This window comes from Coenobita brevimanus, chromosome 1 (genome assembly GCF_032717465.1).
Source record: "Coenobita brevimanus isolate Jiangsu-jjx chromosome 1, ASM3271746v2, whole genome shotgun sequence".
NCBI lineage: Eukaryota > Metazoa > Arthropoda > Malacostraca > Decapoda > Coenobitidae > Coenobita > Coenobita brevimanus.
In genome coordinates this window covers 60,717,612-60,739,988 of record NC_136954.1, presented here as the reverse complement: position 1 = coordinate 60,739,988, position 22,377 = coordinate 60,717,612, and the positions used below count along the sequence as shown (strand labels likewise).

Genomic DNA, 22,377 nt, shown 5'->3' with positions numbered 1-22,377 from the left:
CCACCTGCCTGTATATAACAAATGGTTCTTACCCAGGTACTTATTCATCATTGTCTTGACAACTGCACCTGACACTCCTAGTGGGTCTCTTGCTGGTATATCTGTTGTTGCTCCAGTATACACTATAAAGTCCAGCACAATACCTGTTTCGCAGTCACACAAGACAAACAATTTTATTCCAAAGTGATGGGCCTTACTAGGAATAAACTGACAAAAGCTCAAACGACCCTTGAAGAGTATCAGGCTTTCATCTATGACCAGCTTTTGGAATGGATGGAAGTATTTCGTGATATTGCTCTTTACTGCCTCCAAAACTGGACAAATCTTGCAGAGTGAATCATTTTGATCTTGTGATGTATTGTCTGCAAAATGAAGGTATTGCAGAAGCAGCATGTATCTGTCTCGTGACAAGTACCTGCCAAAAACAGGTAGATACGTAAGAGAATCCTTCTTCCAATAATCCTTTATTGCATGTTTTCTGACCAGAGGCATAAGCATAGTCAGTGCCAGGAAGACATACAACTCATCTACAGATGTGTCCTTCCATCTATGTGCATGTGAGAATTGGGAGAGCCATGTGAATCCACCTGTGAATGTGAAGTACTTGTTGGTTTCACTAACTATGAGGTCCATTATCGCTGCATCAAAGAACAGTTGGAAATAATCCAGGAATGTAGAATCCTCAGTAATGTTGCATGTGTCATCTAGACCACTTCACTCATGAAAATCATACATATGTGGTAGGAAGTTATCCCCGTCAGTCCAATTATACACAGGTGCAGGATGGCGTGCACGCTGCCTACGTGCACCACGTTGGAATTGAACAGGTGTTGCCTGGCCATCTTCACTGCTACTGGAATCACTACTAGAAGTTTGTCCAAGTGCTTCAATGGCAGACAGACTTCCTGCAAGTCCTACCTCCTCAGTTTCATCTTCCTCTTCTTCCTCTTCTGCCGAATATTCATCAGACGATGCAGTAACCAGTGCTACAGCCTCAGGCATGCTTATTATTCTTGGTGGCTTTCTTTGGGGGGGGGGGCAACTGGTATACTAGGAGGCTTAGGTAACCCCTGTGATGTTGAAGGATGTGCTGGGTCATCAGGGGGCTCTTGTGATTCACGTGAAGTTGAAGAGCGTGCAGCGTCAGGTATCTTTGACCCAGGCGGACAGTGTGACCTCTTCATTACAATAGTAACACAAAGGAACTGACCTAGTGGGCCTAGTGTACTTACCTTGAGGTCTAGTGACAAAGGAGGGGAAACGGGGGATTAAAAGGGGGGTAAGCCTACGAGCTTGTCTTTTCCAAGTACAAGGGATTGTGAGGGGGGGTGAGGACATGGGGGTAAGCCTTCGAGCTTGCCTTTTGTATATACGTATGTTTATTTAATTGTTATGCTCTTTTGTCATGTCGTGTTGCGCGCTTATTGGACACTCAGCTGCCCTTTTGGAGGATTGGAGGGATGGAGAGATTGGAGGGAGAGATGGAGGAGGAGGATTGAATGTGAGGAAAAAATAGAGATTAGAGAAGAGAGGGAGAGGAAAATGTTTCGGAAGAACTGAGGAAGAAAGAGGAGAGAATAGAGATGAGAAAAGAGATGAAGAGAAGAATACTCCTTGAAAAACAGAGAGAGGATGAAAGGTAACAAAAGCAAGGAGAACAGAGAGAGAAAAGGTAACTATATCATCCTGTGTACTTACAGGCAGCAGTAGAGACAGTGATCAAATATTTATTATTTCTCAATATTGACGGTGTTATAAGTATAACCAGGAAATGTGAGAAACTTATGAAATATAAATCAGAAAAAAGTAAGGAGACACTAACAATCATTTGTCAATGAAAAAGGCAACACTTGCAGCACGCGTATGTCCACCTGATAACAAATAAATGAATGGTACATGTATAAAAGGTTACAGAAACAACCTTAGAAACCTAAATCATAAATCTGTATTTATTTTCCCTCAGTCAGACACTCTAACACCCAGGAAATGAATAACTATTGAGACATACAACGCGGAAATCTCTTGCTTGTCTGCGACGCAACAGCTATGTGCGTTGGCGGGAGGCAGGGGTGGGGGATTGGAGGGAGAGTGGAGGGTGGAGGGTGGGAGGTAGAGGGGTGGGGGATCGGTGGGCGGTAGGAGGGTGGAGAAAGTAGGGGTGGAGGATTGGAGGGAGAGTGGAGGGTGGAAGGGTGGATGGTAGAGGGGTGGGGAATCGATGGGAGATAGGAGGGTGGAGGAAGGGGGTTATGAAAGGGAGGAGGGAGGTGAGAGAGAGGGAGGGGGGGGAATTGGGGGTGTGCTATGTATCCTCCAGAGCAGTAAAGATATATTGCAAACAATATTATATAGCTAAATGAACTGTCTGATACCAAAATAGTAAAAAACATTGCCAGATCAACAGTATAATAAAACCAATACGTGCAACCCAACCCCTCACCATGATTAGCTCTTCCCAGACCGTGTAAACTAAAACACTGTAATCTGCGAATGTCTGGTAGAAGCAAAGGGGTCTGGGGAGCAGCTTGTATCCTTATTTCATTCACCAGCCTCATGCAACAGTTTTCATTCATGCCTAAATATGCTGCCACGGGAGTGGCTAGGAGACCCCTGCTGAGAAAGCCATGATAGTGGTCAGGAGACCTGAAAGGGGTAAAAAAATATAAACAGTATATATATTATGAATATTTTTTCACCTTTTTGATATAAAATATGTTTATGGTAGTGTCGAGTTATTTTTTCCATTATCGTTGTGCCCATGCTTGGAAAAGGGAGGGAAAGGGTTGAATTTTCAGTCCTAAATGCAAAAATTGTCCGTCCCCCGAGACTAGGCTTTCCCACGGGAGATGAAAGTGGAGGGTCAGATCCGATTAGCAGTAGGAAGTTGAATCGCAACTTGCCGCTCAAACTCCATGTGAATGGCTAAAAACAGAATCGTAATGCAGTTTCAAAACTACAAATAAGTCTAATTATTATGAATACAGAGTCAAAGCAGAAATAAATGTTTACAGACGGGGGAAAACGTATTTTTTCCATAATAACACGTTCACCTTTCTCTATCATTTTACCTTGTTATTCTCGCCATATATGTTGCTACCTGTCTGTCGTGAGTGTGGGAAAGTATGATATTTTCTGCTTGGGTAAGGAAAAAGGGTACAGCTGGATGTTTCCTAACACTTTACACCGTCAGAATTGCGAGACGACCTGCCATTCGCACCTCGCATGAGCTGATTAGCAGGAAGGGAAGGAAACGAAAGCATCACGTGAACACAGAAAACTATCCAGTTACGCTTGTAAAAGGCAAAGAATATGCAAAATGATCCAAAACAGTGTAACAAAGCTGAGCAAATAGGTAAAGATACCAAACAAAAATGAATTTTTCTTTTATTTTCATGTTTTTTTTTTTTTTATGCCTGTTTATTTATAATCGTAAACAGGGTGGTTGTCTGTGTTTTGCAAAGGAGGAAAAAGATGATAATTTCTGTCTGGGTTGAGATAATGGGTGTAACTATGTATGTTTAGGCATGGCCACGAGCTAAAAAATCGTACATCCACTCGCCACAGCAGCGGGTGGTGAACTGACAGTGACAGATGAGATGTGAGAGTGTGAAGGTCAGTCTCGTGTCTCAGATGTTCGTTCGCTTCCCAGAAGTTTTCACAGTTTTCTACAAGTCACACTGCATCGAACGATCCAAACTAGTACAACAAACCTGAGCAAATAGGTAAAGATACCAAGACAAAAATGTATTTTTCACTTATCATGTCTCTTTTGTTTATGCCTGTATTAATTCATAATAGTAAACAGGTAGTTGTGTGTGTTTTGCAAGAGAGGACAAAGATGGTATTTTGTGCCTGTTTTGAGATAATAGGTGTAGTTGTGCTTGTTTAGGCATGGCCGGGAGCGAAAAAATTGAAAATCCACTCATCACAGCAGCAGGCTCTGAACTGCTGGACGAGGTGTATGGGAGTGTAGTGTAGGTCAGTCTGAAGACATTCTGAACGTTCGTTTACTTCCCAAAAATTTTTGCAGTTTTTTTTATAGGCCGCGCTCAAACAATGCCTGCGGCCATTTATCGGGTAAACGTCATTCGATGCCGCGGACATTGAGGGGTTAAATATCATCAAAATCAGTAAAAAAAATCCAAACTCATCATTAAACTGGGGTTTGGCCATCGTTAGGCAGGGTATGGTGGTATTTCTACCCCCATCGCCAAGCCGGGGTATCACATCTAGGGGCACCACATATCAGGGTACACTAGTATAGGAAAAACATATATGAGTTCAGTATTTACCTTAGTTTAGCTGTGGTGAAGTAATGAAGTTCCGCATCTCCATACTAGTGATAGAGAAATACTGTACTGAGGATGCGTGGGTGGTGGCAGGACACATAGGTGGTGACAGAAATAGCTCATTTGAGATGCCAAATGGCATTAGAATTGTGATCATTTAAAAAATAAACAACTTGCTTATATGATGTATGTAGCAGCTACACATTTTCCATCATATAAAGTACATAACAGCTGTCGGGTTAATGGCGTAATTGACCTGGGAATGGTTATGTGACCATTAGCATTTGACATTCTCTTTCTAGGATCAGCTTTTATGTTTTCATACTTCTGGATTCTGTTCACTCCTTTGGGATAATGGGAAACTGAATTATATTGATAAATATTCCTTTTTTCCCCCCCCAAAGAAGAATTTAATGTATGGTTTATTAGTGGGGGAGTTTAGGTACTTAGATGCAATTATAAAAGAGAGGAAATGGAAGGTAGAGTAGCACAGGGGAAGAATGTTCTGGCTGGTACAATGAAGGCCTTGATATGAAACTGAAGTTGGAGTGTGACAGCTGCAAGAGGATTGCATGAAGGCATTTTAGTACTTATATCAACACTATTCCAGACTGACGATGCACCAACGCGCCATTTGTTGGCCAACCGATTCCAGGGCAATGACGCGCCCATGCATCATTTGTTGGAACAACTTTTCATGGCTCAGATACAAGGCACAACAATTTGGTGAACACGGGCAACAGTCTTCATTTCATTGCAATGGGGTAGAAAAGTTACACAAGGCTGGCCTGGAATAGTGTTAATACTGCATATGGTTGTTAGACTTTGGTATGGAATGAAAATGAAAGTTGAGAGTTAGACCAGTGGAGATGGGTTTTAAGAAAATTGTGTGAATGCAGAGAGTGAAGTGGATAAGAAATAGTGTGATTCCTAATACATGTGGAGTAAGGTCTGTGGAGAGTTGAGTTGATAAGAGTGTTCTTAGTTTGTGTGATCATATGGAAAGACAGGACATAAACAAGGGAGAGAATAGGTTATTTGAGAGTGAATATGAAGGTGGTTAATAAGGTATATGTGAATGAATTTGAAGACGGAAGGAGATGTGGTAGGCCAAGGTAGATAGATACGCTAAACGAGTGTGTGATAAAACAGGATTTGGAGGTTGTTAAGGTAACAAAGAGGAATACTTGGTTGCCAAGCGTAGGACTAGAAAAGAGGTTTACAGAGCTAGAGTGTCTGGGGTGGTATGACGTGATTGGCCCCCTAAGGTGGGGGAGAAGGAACCCCCACCACCACCACCACTGTCACTTTACCTCCCTCAACCCCACTGCATCATCTCCACATTGTCCCCTCCCAACCAACCATACTCCAGCATACCCCCTACAGTGGTGTATGTGCATAGCAACCCTTCTTCCCTCCCCCTGCTCCCCCTCCCTCCCTCTCCTATCCCTCCATCCTCCTCCCCCCTCCAGCTATTCACACTCCACCTCCACTTTTCGCCTGGCTTGTTTTGTTACTGTGGGTGTATGCCACACTGACAGCTTGTCCTGCCAACTCTAGGGAACACTTCACATTGACATTAGTTATGTATATATAATGATTTACCGTAACCAATGCATTTTCTGTACATTTTCTATTTTTGCCCATGGGGATTGGTAACTTTTTTGCATCTTTGATGGGTGATTGTGCAGTAACTACTGTATTTGGTCAATCTGGCTGGAACATACATTTTCAGGTGTGTAAATTCAGTCTCTTGAAATGTGGAAGAAAATTTTTACCTTGGTGAAAGTCAAAAAATCAACCCTGTTTTGCGGCTGGAGAGACAGACCTGCTGAGCAAATTGCATATTTTAGAGGTTAAGATGAGAGTGAATTATTATTATTATTATTATTGTTATCATTATCATTTTGTGGTAGGTGGGGGCACTCACCATCCACTCGCTGAATGTGGTGCTGCTTTGGGTGTCTGCCTTTTCCCCTCTTCCTTCCCCTTCTGTCTTTCTTTCCTTCATGCTTTCCTCTTCCTTCTGCCTACAGGTGACTTTACACTCCCTCTTTTGTCTTTCTTTCCTTCATTCTTTCCTGTTCTTTCTGCCTATGGGTGACTCTGCACGGAGTGACAAGCCGAATGGTTTCCTGTACACCAGGAAATCATTTACTATGCTGGATGGTAACCATATAACCAAATTATTGCGCCTGGTGATTTAGTGGGTAATTGCGGCGCTCCAGTCAGATTGAGCCAGTGAAGGTTTATATCCAAGGGGTAATTGGGGTTATTGCTCATGTAATGCCACTCAGGGATGACTGAGGCTGGTCACTCTCATCTTAAATGTCAGTACCAACTTGCCTATCCCTGGGCTGCTCCTCATGGGGCAACATAGGAATGGATGATGAATGGATGGATGAATATTGTATGGAAGAGCACATGGCAAGAGTTTGGTACCTCCTTTTCAAGTTGTTAGTAATTTGATTGACAGTGTGATAGGCATTTCAAAGAGCATATGTAAGGAAGGTTATGCCTGTTAGGTGGGGTTGGGGCTCCAAGGGCTTGAACGGTGAGTGTATGGCCCTTTTCACTTTGCATACTGTCAGTTAGTTCTTAGTCATGTTTTCTTGTTTTCTTTCCATCTGGACACTATCTTACCCCATCTTTGAGTGGGAAAAGTGGTCAGGATGATGATGGTAATGCATATGTAATTGAATAATAATTTCTGATACTGATATAGTTGTTTAACACAGTATTCCAGGATATCCTCAGTTAGATTTATTTTTGAACATTCACCTGGATATATGTTTGTAATGCCAGTGTATTAGTAATGCTATACTGTACTGGATTTTTTTTTTTTTTTTTTTTTTTTTTTTGTTCTGGGGGAGGGGGGGATTGTTTGCTTTGCTCATGTTTTGTCTTGTGACTAAATATTTCAAGTAGTATACATTTTTTTTTTTTTTTTTATCCCTCACACTCAGAAAGAGGCATAGGATGATTATATAACTGTTTTATAATACTTTCACAGACAAAAAATACCAAGAAGGCAGGAGAGTCATTGAGGTCCATGTTTGCTGATGCTGAGGACTTTGACCACCTTCTTGAGGAGAATGCTGAGGAAGGCATGAACCCAGTCACCATGCAGTCTATGGCTAACAAGGACCAAGCAAGTGAGTTTTTGGTGGGGTCTGGATTGGCACAACTTGAATCATATTTTCATTGGCTAACTCTCTGAATATGGGTAACATCCTTTTAATTTACTCTTCCTGCCGCCAGATGATTATATTCATCTTAAAAAAGGTCTCTTCCACTGAAGGGGTTAATTATAGCTATAATCTAACTCCTCCAGAATGGAGGCCCTTCCTAAGATGAATAAAATCACCTGAAAATAACAAGAATAAATAGAAAATACATCACCAGAATGAATGGGCCTTGGATACATTATAGTACCTCATCCTTTGCAATTTATTTTGTTGTAAGCCTTATTATCTTTTTGTTATTTATGCAATTTTACATTTGACTTGGATTGCATAAATAACATTCTTTATTAACCCTATCAGGTTTTTGGGCAGGGCAGACTACGTCTGTGCTAGAGTCAGCCACTCACGCTGACCCACGTCTTCACGGCCTGATATTTTACTTTCATCGGTCTGTGTAAATACACTCTTCATGACAGAATGTTGGTTGTGGTGTAATTTTAAAGCTGAATAGTTGTACTTTATCGTAGTACAGTGGAGTCTCTTTTATCCGAAATTCTTTTAACCGTAATCTTCCATCAACTGTAAGTTTTACTAGAATGTTCTCATTTCAATTAACCGCAAAAATCTTAAATCTGTCCGAAAATTAAAACATGGCGGGCATGTTTCACGCCACAAGTGTTAGTTTACGGTTGCTCCACTAGTCACTAGAGCGAGCGTTGGTTGTGCCAGCCCCCATCCACCACCTCGGAAGATTTGGATGATGTGGGAGATGATGTGGAAATGATTGAATAAGGGAACAGAAAATATGAAAGAACAATTAGGTTTAAGACTTTATTTGTTCAAATTGCTTACAGTGAATTACGTAATTGTTTTGGTGAAAGTTTGTTTAAGTTTATTTGAGTGAAGATTTATTTAAGTTGATAGTTTCTATTACAAGTTACTACAGTGTATTAAGTGTTTCGGTGATGGTTGAGTGGCTTTTGGGGTGCTGGTGGTGGTGGTGGGCTAGACGTTACCAGGAATGGGTGATGGGTGAGTACAATACTGTTCCCTTGTATCCTACGTATTATTACAGTATCTTTTATCCAAAAAAATCGATTAAACAAAATTTTGAAAGTCCAATTATTTTCGGATAAAAGAGACTTCACTATTTGTTCAAAAAAGGAGAGCAAAGAAAATCAAATGTCAAAATGACGAGTTGAGGTTAGGTTAAAAGCAAAAATTTTATACCTTGACATAAAAAAATATTTGGCAAAAAATAACGAGTAAAGATATGTAAATTTGGTTTAAACCATGCAAAAATACAATAAATTACCTTTACAGTGATATATAGATTATGGTAATACTGTATTTGCATTCCATTGTGCAGTAAAGCAAAAGCAAAGAGATGCACAATTTTATTTTGGTCTCAGCCCCATATTTGCTTCGCAATGTTTTTCTTTTATTGATCATTGTAAATACATTTTTTATGATAGGATACTGGTTGTGGTGTTATTTTGAAGCTGAATAGTTGTACTTTATCGTAGTATGTTCATAAAAGGAAAACAAGGAAAATGAAAAGTCAAACTGATGAGTTGAAGTTAGGCAAAAACCAAAAATTTTATACCTTGCTGTAGAAAAATATTCACCAAGAATAAAGTTATAAAGAAACAAAGCCATGAGTCAGTCCAGCTGTGCAGTACTGCTACACATAGAGCAACCATTCCGTGACATCATGTTCAAGTCTCTTTGTTATGAGGAGCAAACGCGATTTATGGTGAATATATTACAAAAGTTTTGTAAAATGACGATGAAAACCGTCATCGGAATCTCTGAGGTTGGATTTGAAATGATGATCGAAATAGTCATAAGAATCTCAAAGGGTTAATTTGCCAAATACACTAATAAACTGGTTAGGATGAATTTACAGGGCCTCTTTAAGCAACAAGAAAACGGGCATCCTATCTTTCTATCTATTGCCAGACGCCCCAATCCTGCAAGAGGTGGCCACAAACAAATTGCCTCCATGTCGCTTTGTCCCCTGTCATTTCACTGCCTTGCTCCCAGCTCCCAGCTCTCTCATATACCTCTCCACTCTATCCCTCCACCTCATCCTCTCCCTCCCCCCCCTTCACCTCACTCACATACACCCTCCTCGGCAGTCTCTGTCTCTCCATCCACTCTACATGGCCAAACCACCTCAGTGTGTTTCTCCTAACGCTTCCTATCACATCCACATCCACACCACAGCGCTTCTTCACTTCCTCATTTGTCAGTCTGTCTCTCCATGTGACTCCACATTCTCCTCTCGTATAACTCATTTCCACTGCTCTCACTCTTGACGTGTGCCCCTCCAACAAAGCCCAAGCTTCAGTTCCATATTCATTATTTTCAGCTGTGGGTAATTAATCCTTTTACTACTAGAGGTCATCAGTAAGCTGAGTAAATCATCTCACAATATCTGAATTTAATACAATAGGATGCCATCTTACTGAAATGGTTAACAGAGATTGTTTTTAACCAGTCAGTACGAGAAATATCCTCTAAGACTGAATGAAGATAAGAGCAATATTAACTCATTTGCCAAGATGACGCTTGTATGTCATCATAACCCTCCTGAGCGCGTGTTCTCTAATGCCCCTATGTCCCTCCAGAGCACATGTACTCTAATGCCCCTATGTCGTCATATATCAGTGTAACCAAAGAAGATAGCAGAGGGGTTCATTTGTTGTGCAAGGGCCTTTCATATTGGCTAGTAAATGTTACTGAGGATAAAATAAGCTCCATCCACTTTTTTTTTTTTTTTTTTTTTTTTTTTTTTTTTTTTTTTAATGGGAGGTCACTGGGTAGGAACACTGCATGCCCCCATGATCAGACCTAGCAGTGAATCATAGGAGAGTTTTTTGTTGCTCCCACCACAGTGAATTATGGCTGAATCACAGACTATTCTTGAGGAATCAAGCAATTCCTTGAGTGATGAGGAGTATCAGCTGTCAGTGCAAGACTCAGATATCAATGACTCGTCCAGTGAAAAACAAGAGAGTGATGAATTTGATGATATTGGAGAAAAAGAAGTCGATGGTGGCTGGCACCTGATCCATCCATCCATCCATCCATCATTCAGTACATTGCCCTATGAGGAGCATAGGAGCCCAGGGCTAGACAGTTGGTCCTGACATTTAAGATGAGAGTGACCAGCCTCAATTATCCCTGAGTGGCATTACATGAGCAATCAACCCCAACCACCCCTTGGATTTTTTTTTTTTTTTTTTTTTTTTTTTTTTTTATGTGTCCAACTCTGGGAAAAGGCTTCAGGGCCTATATCTTGGGGTCAGTAGCCTATCCCAAGGCCCAGTAGTCCTCCTACACCTCCACATGTCACCACTTCAGCTCTAACACCCACCGTCCATATTGAGTACATGATAGGGCTGTCTCATACAGGACTAGTGTATTGGTACTAGCGGGGGTGTTTTTACGACATGTCGGCGGGTCATCTGGTAGATCAGAAAAGTCTGCATTTTATGAAATTCAAATCCTTAAACTGTTCCCTGCCCCAGCCTGGATTTGAACCTGGGTCCATCAGGACTGCAGGCCGCCTCTCTACCGATTCAGCAGATATGAACCTTCACCGGCTCAATCTGATTGGAGCACAATAATTACCCACTAAACTACCAGGCGCCAAAATTTGGTTATATGGTTACCATCTAGCATAGTAAATGGTTTCCTGGTGTACAGGAAACCATTTGGCCTGTCACTCAGTGTATAGTCACCCACAGGCAGAAGGATGAGGAAAGAATGAAGGAAAGAAAGAAAAAGAGGGAGTGTAAAGTCATCCTCCCTCTTCTGACTTTACAAGTGATTTTTTTCGGGCTGAACCCAGCAATTAGTGAATCTGAAATTGTGTCACCTTGACTCTTTCAAATTAATTTTTGATGATGATGTGGTGAAGAAAATGTCAGTGGCTCAGCCAAGATATACCACAGCCTGGGTCAAGCAGGGGTCAGAAGACCAAGAAAATGTAGGCCAGGATGTAAGTACATTGAATTAATTTGTATTTATATAATCGTTCACTTCACTGTATTATTTATGATAAACCTACTCAGATGTCTTTTTATTTACTGTTATATTATTTTTATTGCAAACACAAGTAGTGGCAGATTCAGCCTTACACACTTACACACATAGGCCTACTGTATACTGTACTCACATACACACATATACAAATGCAACACCATAGCTTTTTTTTTTTTTTTTTTTTTTTCTTTATAAATACAAGAAAGCAGCATTTCCCTGGAAAGGCGGTGTAGGGAAACAAACAGGGGAAGACTCATACAGGGGACTGTGTGAGATCAGTCACCCTTGTGGTGAAGGGGTTAAAGAAATATAATGTTTGCATACTGAAAGAGTTAATGGAGGTTGTTCATAACTCCTTCAGTGTGAGGTATGCCCAAGCCTGAATAAAACTGCCACAAAAGAAGTTTTAATTCATTTACAAAAAAGGCTCCAACAAGCTCACATGCATCGGCCTTGGTCATCTAATGGTGGCTCTCCACATTGTTAGATTTCCAGCAGCATCCCGATTCACTCCCTTATCCCTGGAGTCACACTCTACGATCTCATCCTAGGTCCTTTTTGGTCTGCCTCATGCAACCCTACCCTGGACATTCATACCTCTCACATTCCTCACCCAGTTGTTGTCATCTTCCATCCTGTCATCATTCCCAGACCATCTTAGTCTATCCCTCCACATTATAACACTATTATAATAAATTCAAGTCTGATCCTTATTGTCAACTCTTCGATTGCAGTCCTAACCCCCCCATTTGGCGTGGAAGAAGTTGAGAGGCGAAAGAGAGAGTTATATGTAGAAAGAAAGAGAGAGGTGAAAAGATTAGTAAGAGAGAGTAAGAAGAGAGTGGATGAGGAATTTGGAAGGAATTTGAGTGTAAAGTGGAGGGACTGTAAGAAAATGTTCTGGAAAGAGGTGAAGAGAGTAAGACAGGGTGGATGTGAGGTTAGCAGGGGAGTGAGAGATAAAAATGGTAGATTATTTGTGGAGAAGGGAGAAGAAGTGAGCAGATGGAGAGAACACTTTAAGGAATTGTTGAACATACAGGATGGAAGTAATGAGAGTATAAGTGGCTGGGGAATGGCTGGGAGAAGGAGGGAGGTGAGAAAACAGGAAGAAATCAGTAGGATAGAAGTTGTGGAAGCAATGAAGAAAGTTAAATTGGGGAAAGCCCCAGGAATTGATGGAGTGTGTGGTGAAATGCTGAAGCATGGGGGAGAGATAGTAGTAGAATGGATGTGGAAGATGTGCAGATTGGCCTGGGAGGAAGGTAGAGTCCCGGAGGATTGGAAGTCAGGTGTAGTTATTCCTTTGTACAAAGGAAAAGGGGAAAAAGAAGTGTATGGTAATCATAGGGGCATTTGTCTTCTTAGTATAATAGGAAAAGTGTATGGTAGGATACTTATTGACAGAGTTAGAGAAAGAACAGAGGAATTAGCTGGAGAAGAACAGGGAGGCTTTAGGAAGGGAAGAGGTTGTGTAGATCAGATATTCATTCTTAGATCATTAGTGGAAAAGTTTCTAGAGAAGGGACAAAAGTTGTATGCGGCTTTCATGGATTTGGAGAAAGCATATGACAGGGTGGATGGACAAGGATTGTGGAAAGTATTAAGAATATATGGAGTAGATGGGAAGTTGTTGAATGCTGTGAAGAGTATGTACGATGGTGCAAAGGCTGCAGTGCGTGTGGATGGTGAACTAAGTGAATTTTTCTCTTTGGAGGTTGGGTTGAAACAGGGATGTGTCATGTCTCCATGGTTGTTCAATCTCTTCATGGATGGGGTAATAAAAGAGGTACAAGGTAGGGTAGTGGATGTTGGAGTGGCCCTGGTGAGAGAGGATAGTGTTTGGAAACTCCGTGTGCTGTTGTTTGCAGATGATACTGTGTTGTTGAGTGAAGACGAAGGGAAGCTGCAAGGCTTGGTGGATGAGTTTGGGAGAGTGTGTAAGAAACGGAATCTAAAGGTGAATGTAGGGAAGAGTAAAGTGATGGTCTTTGAGAGAGGTGAAGTAAGTGAATGTACAGCGAGGTTGGATGGTGAGGAATCGGAAAATGTGAGTACGTTTAAGTACTTGGGTAGTGTGATGAGTAAGGATGGAAGTTTGGAGGGTGAAGTGCTTGAAAGGGTACAGCAGGGAAGAAAGGTTGCTGGTTCTTTGATTACTACATGACAGTATTGTGATATCAACTCTAACGTATGGAAGTGAAGCTTGGACGTTGTTGGAAGGACACAAGTCAAGAGTGAGAGCAGTGGAAATGAGTTATCTAAGAGGAGCCTGTGGAATCACATGGAGAGACAGGCTGATGAATGAGGATATAAAGGAGCATTGTGGTGTGGATGTGGATGTGATAGGAAGTGTTATGAGAAACACACTGAGGTGGTTTGGCCATGTGGAGAGGATGGAGGGTGAAAGACTGACGAAGAGAGTGTATGTGAGTGAGGTGGAGGGGGGAAGAGGGAGGGGGAGGCCGAGGATGAGATGGAGGGATGGGGTGGAGAGGTATATGAGAGAGGGGGGTGTGAGTTGTGAGCAGGGCAGTGAAATGGCGGGGGACAGGACGACGTGGAGGCGATTTGTTTGTGGCCACCCCAAACGGGATTGAGGCGTCTGGCAATAGATAGAATAGACATCTGAATAATACTGTTTATGCACTACATACACCTTATATCTAGCATAAAGTATGAAAAAACAACAAAAATGTAAGAAATTTAACACTAAAAGCTGACAAGCACAGGTATAGGTGGAGACACTTTAGCAGTCTGGTGTACTAGCCCTCACTGCCTCCCATATGCTACATTCTGCCTTCTTTATTGTATGAACAGTTGACTCATTCACCCCAAACATACGGCTTCGAGCAACAAATAACAATTCGTGAGTCACGCATGGTTCGACCATCGGATTAAAACTGACTGTGCGGTGCGTGTTAGACTGACCACACACACACACACACACACACACACACACGGCGTGGAACAGCTGGAGAAAGAGAGGTAACAACAGAACAAAGGAAGAACATAAAAGAACTAGAAATGAATACACAAGAATACGTAGAGAAGAAGAAAGGAATTTTGAAAAAGGTATAATAGACAAATGCAAGGATGAACCCAAACTGTTTTATATATTTCTTAATGGCAAACTGAAACAAAAGGAAGGAATCACCAAACTGAAAGTAAAAGAAGAGGTCTATAAAGATGCAGCACTGCAAGCTGAAATACCGAACAAATGTTTCCAATCGGTTTTCAATAATGAAAAAGTTTTTGGAAAGAGAGAGAGTGAGAAATGTACCGGTGATAAAAGATATAAAAGTGGAGGTACAGAAAGTGTATAAATTACTGGAAATTCAAGATGTAAGGAAAGCCCAAGGACCTGATGGAATTTCTAATTGGCTGAAGGAATGCAGAGAACAACTAGCGGATAAAATTCACAGTTTAATTGTGTGTTCTCTGGAAGAGGGGAAAGTGCCACAAGAATGGAAGAGGGCAAATGTGGTACCAATTTATAAGGGAGGAAACAGGGAAGAACCCCTGAATTATAGACCAGTGTCTCTAACCAGCATGGTCGCAAAATTGTGCGAGAGAATCCTGAAAGACAGATGGATAAAATATCTAGAAGAGATGAATATTTTGGCTGATTGTCAGTTTGGATTCAGAAGGGGAAGGTCACGTGTTTCCAACTTGTTGAGCTTTTACTCAAGAGCGATTGACGTGGTACAAGAGAGAAAGATGGTTGGGTAGATCGTGTGTACTTAGACTTAGAGAAGGCCTTTGACAAAGTACCTCATAAGAGACTAATGTGGAAACTAGAATATATAGGAGGACTGAAGGGAAACTCCTGGAATGGATGAGAGACTTATTGAGAGACAGACAAATGAGGACAGTAATAAAGGATAGGATGCCTGGATGGAGGAAAGTAACAAGTGGAGTCCCTCAAGGCTCGGTGTTGGCGCCAGTAATGTTCCTGATTTACGTAAATGATATGGTAAATGCCAACGGCCATACCACGTTGAGTACACCGCTTCCCGTCCGATCAGCGAAGTTAACCCCTACACCGCGGGCTTGTTTACCAATGACTTGCATGTGCCGCAGGGTTATTTGGGCTCCGACAGACTCTCAAAAAATATTTGCCAAAAATCAGTTATTAGTCCTAGAATAATAAAATTACATATGCTTATGGCACATACCTTCAGCTTTCTCCTGGAATGATTGTTGAGCCTTCGTCGGTTACCGTAGGACTTGTGGAGACCTCTGAAGTAGGGTAACGAAGTCTCCACTTTACACTTCCCGACAACCCGTAATATGATTACCACAGCCAGATACAAACACTATAAACACTATTCTACAATTTTCAAGTAGTTTGGGATCCATACTCAAAAAAAAAACACTGTGAAAGCAATGGAAATTACGAGCGCGTCTGATCGTCGCACTGGCACTAGTTCGCTCTTGGTAGTCTGTCATTTATTATTCATAAAACCCCTCACACTTTATATTTCTATTACTATATAACACTTATATATATCTACAGTCTTTATCCATAAGTTTCCTTCAGTAGTATTAGTTTATTGTCACTGTAGGGATTCAATTTCTTTCAGTAAAATACGTAGCATTCACTTTCTCGTCCTGTATACTGGCATTGAGAGTGAATGTCACTTTCATCTTCACTCTCATAACTCATAGCATTCAGACATGCTAGAGTGAAACTTTCACTTTCATTACTCCTAGGGTATATACTCGTATTCTTATAATACTACTCATTTACATTTCTATTTACGTTCTCTATTTTATTTACGTTATTTACATTTCTATTTTATTTACACTGTGTTGTGCACTGTCACTTGAAATAACTTATAAAACTATTTTCCATTGTTCACGTATATTTACATTCATTACTTTCACTTGCTGTTTACACATTATTTACACATTATTTACAATTCCACTTGCACTGTTTTACTCAATAGAAAGATCGTAGTCACTCTTTTATCAATTGTCAGCCCTTTACCTCTTTCCACACGAGGTTTAGTAGGGGGTAAAGGTCACAGAGCCATTTGCATGGGGGTGAAAAAAGGCCTTGAAGTCAGCAAGATGAAACATATGTCCTCTCACTTCGGAAGATGAGAGTACACTGATAACGCAGGGCCAGCCAGCCTGGAGGCCTTTTTAGGGGTTATTCAGAGTTACCAATATTACTTCTTGAAACAGCTAAGTCTAGCACTGATATGATTGGCAGGAAATCTAGACAATACATTATAAATTTGGTAGTTCCAGGTGAATGTAAATATCACTTAGGCTTCTCCCTTCCCTCCTTACATGTATATTTATTACGAAAATAGATTAGAGGCCTACTTAGGAGATATATAATCAGAGCTACCAATGTTAAATCTTGAAACAGCTTTGTGTAGCACTGATATGATTGGCAGGAAATCTAGACAATACATTATAAATTAGGTAGTTCCAGGTGAATGTAAATATCACTTAGGCTTCTCCCTTCCCTCCTTACATGTATATTTATTACGAAAATAGATTATACGGCATATTTCAAGGGGAAAAAAAACAGCGAAAATTAGCGAATGAGTGCACATGAGGTGTTGTCAGGTGATAATTAGCCAATTCCAGGTGTATGGCACTCTCACTTACCTGATTTCTTTCTTGTATATATTATTTGGTATAAGAATACGACATAGGGCTTATTTCAATGGATGAAATCAGTGAAAAATTCCAGGGAAGATTTACTTAGCGTAGCATGGCCGGGCAGGCGAGAGGATAGGGTAATGGAGGGGGGGTAGGGAGGGGAGTCAAGAACGGGGAGAAATGGCTAAATTGTCAACAATGGATGGGAGTACAGATGAGATTAGGAGTGCTGACTAGTGTTGGACATTGTCAGTACTGATAGATGATACAAGCCCCCACTTGGAAGCCCGGGTGAATTCAAAATAACACAGAATCACAAAAGCGACGCCCCGCGGTATGATCCCTTGCTCCCAAGCTTCACGAAAGTGACGCCCCGCGGTTAAGGGGTTAAGCAACGTTGGGTCTGGTTAGTACTTGGATGGGTGACCGCCTGGGAACACCAGATGCTGTTGGCATCCCTACGTGTCAAGTGGGGTTGGTGGAGGATTAGTGCCCCTCCCTGTAAAACAATTAACTCTAAGCCGTTGGCCACCCCGTTTGGGATACATGGCGTCTGGCAGTGAAAGATGATGAAGAATATGGTAAATGGAGTGAACAGTTATGCAAGTCTGTTTGCTGATGATGGAAAGATCTTGAGGAAGGTAGAGGTTGAGGAGGATTGTAAAATACTGCAGGAGGATCTGGATAGGATACATGATTGGAGCCGGACGTGGGAAATGAAATTTAATGTAAAGAAATGTAAAATACTGGAAATGGGGAAAAGTACCAGGAGGCCTTCACTGAATTATTTGTTGGGTAATGAATTAATCACAAAAATGAGAGAAGAAAAAGATTTGGGAGTGCTGGTCCAAGATAGTTTGTCACCTGAAAAACACTTTAACAAGATACTGTAGTTAGAGAGACGTATAAACTCTTGACTAACATAAGAGTAGCATTTCATTATATGGATGAGGAGATGATGAAAAAATTGATAGTGGCCATGATCTGCCCCAGGTTAGAATACGCGGCGGTAGTGTGGTCCCCGCACAAAAAGAAAGTTATAAACAAGATTGAGAGAATACAAAGAACAGCAACCAAGATGGTCCCCAGTCTGGCAGATCTGTCATACAGAGAGAGGCTGGAAAAGTTGGATTTGCCTTCCTTAGAGGAAAGGAGAAAGAGGGGCGACATGATTGCAGTGTTCAGGACTATGGTGGGAGTAGATAAAATTGACAAATAAGATCTGTTTTTATGGGATAAGAGAGCAAGAAGAGGACACAGAATGAAATTGAAAAAGTCAAGCTGCTTGAAGGATATCAAGAAATATAACTTTCCTTACAGAAGTATAGACTTATGGAATAGCCTGGACAGAGAGATCGTCCAGTCTAAAAACTTAAAACGAGTTTAAAGTTAAATTTGACTTACTGAGAAACAGCGACGGGAACCCACGAGCATAGCACATTTCGTGTATATCACAATTAGGTACAAAGTACTAGGTAAATACATAAATATTTGGAATGACTTAGACGAAAGGTGGTGCAGGAGAAATACATTCATGTGTGTAAAAGTGGACTAGATAAATATGGATATGGAGACAGGAGAACACGAGCATTGCTCATTTCCTGTATACTACAAATAGGTAAATACACACACACACACACACACACACACACACAGGCAGCAGGTAGGCACTTTTATATTTTATTTATTTCTCTTGTATATTAAAATTATTTATTTGAATACTATAATTTTATGTTTTAATTATTGTATGAAAAATTCGTGGATAACCGAAATCACGTGAAAAAAGTTTGCGTAAATTAAGGGGTTACCTGTAGTCACTTTATTTGACATGGAGGGCATTGTTCACACGGAATTTGTTCCTCAAGGACAGACCGTCAATGCAAAGTTCCACTGTGACGTTTTGAGATGGCTCAGGGAGGATGTGAGGCGAAAACATCTGGACAGGTGATGCACAAACCAATGGGTGCTGCACCATGACAATACACCCATGCAAACAGCCGTTGTTTTTCAGGATTTTTTGGCATAAAAATATATGCTGGTTGTCCCCATCCCTCCGTATTCACCAGATATGACCTCCCTGTGATTCTTTCCTCTTTCCAAAAATGAAAATCCAACTGAAAAGACTAAGATTTGACACTGTTGAGGAGATCCAGGAGGAATCACAGATCGTCAACAAGCTGATGCCCAAGGACATCCAGAATGCATTCCAATCATGGGAGAAGTGCTAGAATTGATATCTGCACACCCAAGGAGACAACTTTGAAGGTGATGGTGGTGATTAGGATGTGATGTAAGTTTTCTTTCTTCTTTAGTCCAATTTTGGGAACTTTTGGGCAGCACCTCATAGCCTGCACAAACTCCTGTGATTCCAGAGAATTTTCTTATGTTGAATATTATCTTGAATATAATACTGTAATAATGATAGTATATAATCTGTTCTTTTCATTCTCAAAAGTGACAGCTCATCCTAAGGAATTCATTAGTGTTTAACACTCATTTACACTTTTATAATTACAATAATTGTGATGTCAGTTATATACAATACAGATTAAAAAAAAAAAAAAGCAGTTAAATCCTATAATTGCCCATCACAATACCCCTCCACAAATTGTAGCTTTTTGAAAAAAAAAGACTTTGAGCTGTCCATCAAAAGACTCAGCAGAAGTCAGTTGCCTTATGAATAATGGCAATTTATTATATAACCTAGGGGTTGTATAAGAGAAACTCCATCAGAGAAAGATGACTGAAGAACAGCTGCAGGCTCGTTGATGTGCAGGGAGTCATAAGGAACAATGAACTAAAAGTATGTCACTGTTTTTTGCAGATGTTAAGCAAATCAACTGGGAAGTGGATCGTGACCGCAGAATAAAGGGTCAGATGTGGTGCAGCAAGCAGAAGAAAGGCAGACCAGGAACCAGGGTAGATCCAGTGAAGAAGATTAAGAAGAACACTAAATTCAAAGCCAGTAAAAATCCCATAAAGGACAGTAAATTCAAAGTCAGGAAAAGTTCCAAGAAATTCAGAAAAGGAAAGAGCGGTTTCTAGCATATTTTTAGTAGCTAAATATAATGTTTGAGGAATTTTATTGGTGTTTTATTGGATTAAGATTACCACTTAACAGTACTTTAGCTTACAAAGAATATTTTGGGACTGTTCCTTTCACCTGGTCTGTTCATCGCAGTGTTGTATATCTTATTTCTTTGCATTGACACATTAGTAGCCTTTGTTCTTCTGAACTCAACATTTATCTCTCCACCATTACAGTAGGCAAGCACTGCCTTTCTAGGCACAGACATATTGTAAGAGGCCCTTCCTGACTTGGATAAAACCATCTTATGATAGTCTAATTAAAGTGATAAATAATTATCTAAAATGGTAAAGGTGGGGGAAGACATCTTGAAGGACTGAATGGATCTGGGACCCTTAGCCCACCAACCATAACCAGTGGCTGTGGTAGTGGTCTTGGGGCACTCTGCCAGGACAGCTACAGGGACACCCTCCACGTGCACCTTGGCACTGTAACTGCCTCGCCATTATACGCCCATTAATAGGGCAGCCTCCTGGGACGCCACTCCCAGGTCCAAGCCCCTCTCTATTAGGCGAAAGCGGCAGACTGGGAAGTGCAATGGCCTGTACCCTCTCAGGGCACCCTGACAGGTTCGAGCCCCATCTCACCCCGGCCCCATGTTCTCTGTTGGCAGAGCCCTTGTCACACCTACCCTCAAAAGGTCCACCACTAGATATTAGGGACAAAGTTTTCTGGCCACATGCCATCGCTGGCAACAAACCGTGACGTAGTGGGATACGTTGTGTGATATGTAAAGCGCATGTGCTGTAGTGTATGAGACACTTAGAGGAAGTGTTTGGGAAAGTACACTGATCTACTCTTCATGTTGGTGTCACACTGAAAAGGTCAGCAAAGGAGGATGATTAGGTAGCTAGTGAAGCAGCAGCTCCAGCTCTCCCTGTCACCAGCATTCCCATTCCCCGTGGGAGTACCACCCTCATCAGCTGGTGCTACAGCCTCCTCCTCCTCCAAACTGGTTGAAAAATAATAAAGAAAATATTTGTCATTTAATTTCAGTGAAAGGGTTGCTGAAGGATGGCAGGACATACACTGTGTTCCTGTTACTAATGTACTGTACAATATCCTATACTTCACTGGATGATTTATAGTAAAAAAATATTAGGTCATTATATTTTTATATTTTATTTGATACTAGGTCATTCCTGGGAAACTTGATCTCAGGCAGGAAATGTAAAAACAAAGTCGTGACAAACATAACTGTGATATTTAATTCCAAATGTTTCAACATTTCCTTGATGTCATCTACAGTGTTCTAAAATCATCATCATCATCTGGACTTCCTTTCCCACCCTAGGGCAGGGTGAGGAGTAGCAACATCCAGACAGTCTAAGTTTGCCCAATCCAATGGGCCACGCTTCCATTCACTCATCATTCGAGCGCCCGGAATCCTGGCTCTATCTGATACACCAAAAACTTTCACCAAATTCTGTAGCTTCATATAAACATATCTGATAAAGTCAGTTAGGACACTGTCATGTTAAAAAGGGATGCCAGATTTCTGATCATGCACTTCTTCTCACAACATTCGTCCAGCCAGCTCGATCTCTTGTTAGTACTCTAGCCTCACCGACTTCCATACCTCTCTTCTTCACACACTCATTCACCATATTCCTTCACCTTCTCCTTGGCCTACCTCACCTCCTTTCTCCTTCAAATTCGCTCAGATTTACTTTATTCACTACTCTATTGTTATCCATTCTCTCCACATGACCATACCATCTCAGTACATTATCTTCGATTCTGGTGTCCACAGACTTCCTCACTCCACCTTTCATGAATCACATTATTTTGTATCCTCTCCACTCTCTGTACTCCACATACATTCCTCAGCAGTCCCATCTCCACTGCTCTCACTCTTAACTTTTCATTTTCATGCCACACCATAGTCTCATCCATATACTAAAGTCAGCAATAACACTCCTTCATGTAAGCCTTGTGCAGCTGCAACACTCAAGCCTCTGTTTCTTATCAAGGCCTTCATTTCACCAGCTACTTTGCTTCCTTGTGCCACCCTACTTTTCACTTCTTTTACACATTTTCCTCTCTTTTCTATCACTGTATCCAGGTATTTGAACTCTCTCACCAATTCCAGTCTCTCTCTATTCACTGTAACATCACACTGGGAGTCACCTTCTCTCTC

The 22,377-nt window shown here is 41.1% G+C and overlaps 1 protein-coding gene across 1 annotated transcript in view; it reads left to right on the top strand.

Moving 5' to 3' along the window:
* Positions 1-20,202, top strand: part of LOC145405854 (CCAAT/enhancer-binding protein zeta-like) — a 106,521-nt gene extending 86,319 nt beyond the window's left edge. The window contains exons 14-15 of the mRNA XM_080277131.1: positions 7,303-7,444; positions 19,974-20,202. Of these exons, the coding sequence (XP_080133257.1) occupies positions 7,303-7,444; positions 19,974-20,194 (363 nt within the window). The 3' untranslated portion in view covers positions 20,195-20,202. The remainder of the gene's footprint in view (positions 1-7,302; positions 7,445-19,973) is intronic.
* The last annotated feature ends 2,175 nt before the right edge of the window (positions 20,203-22,377 follow it).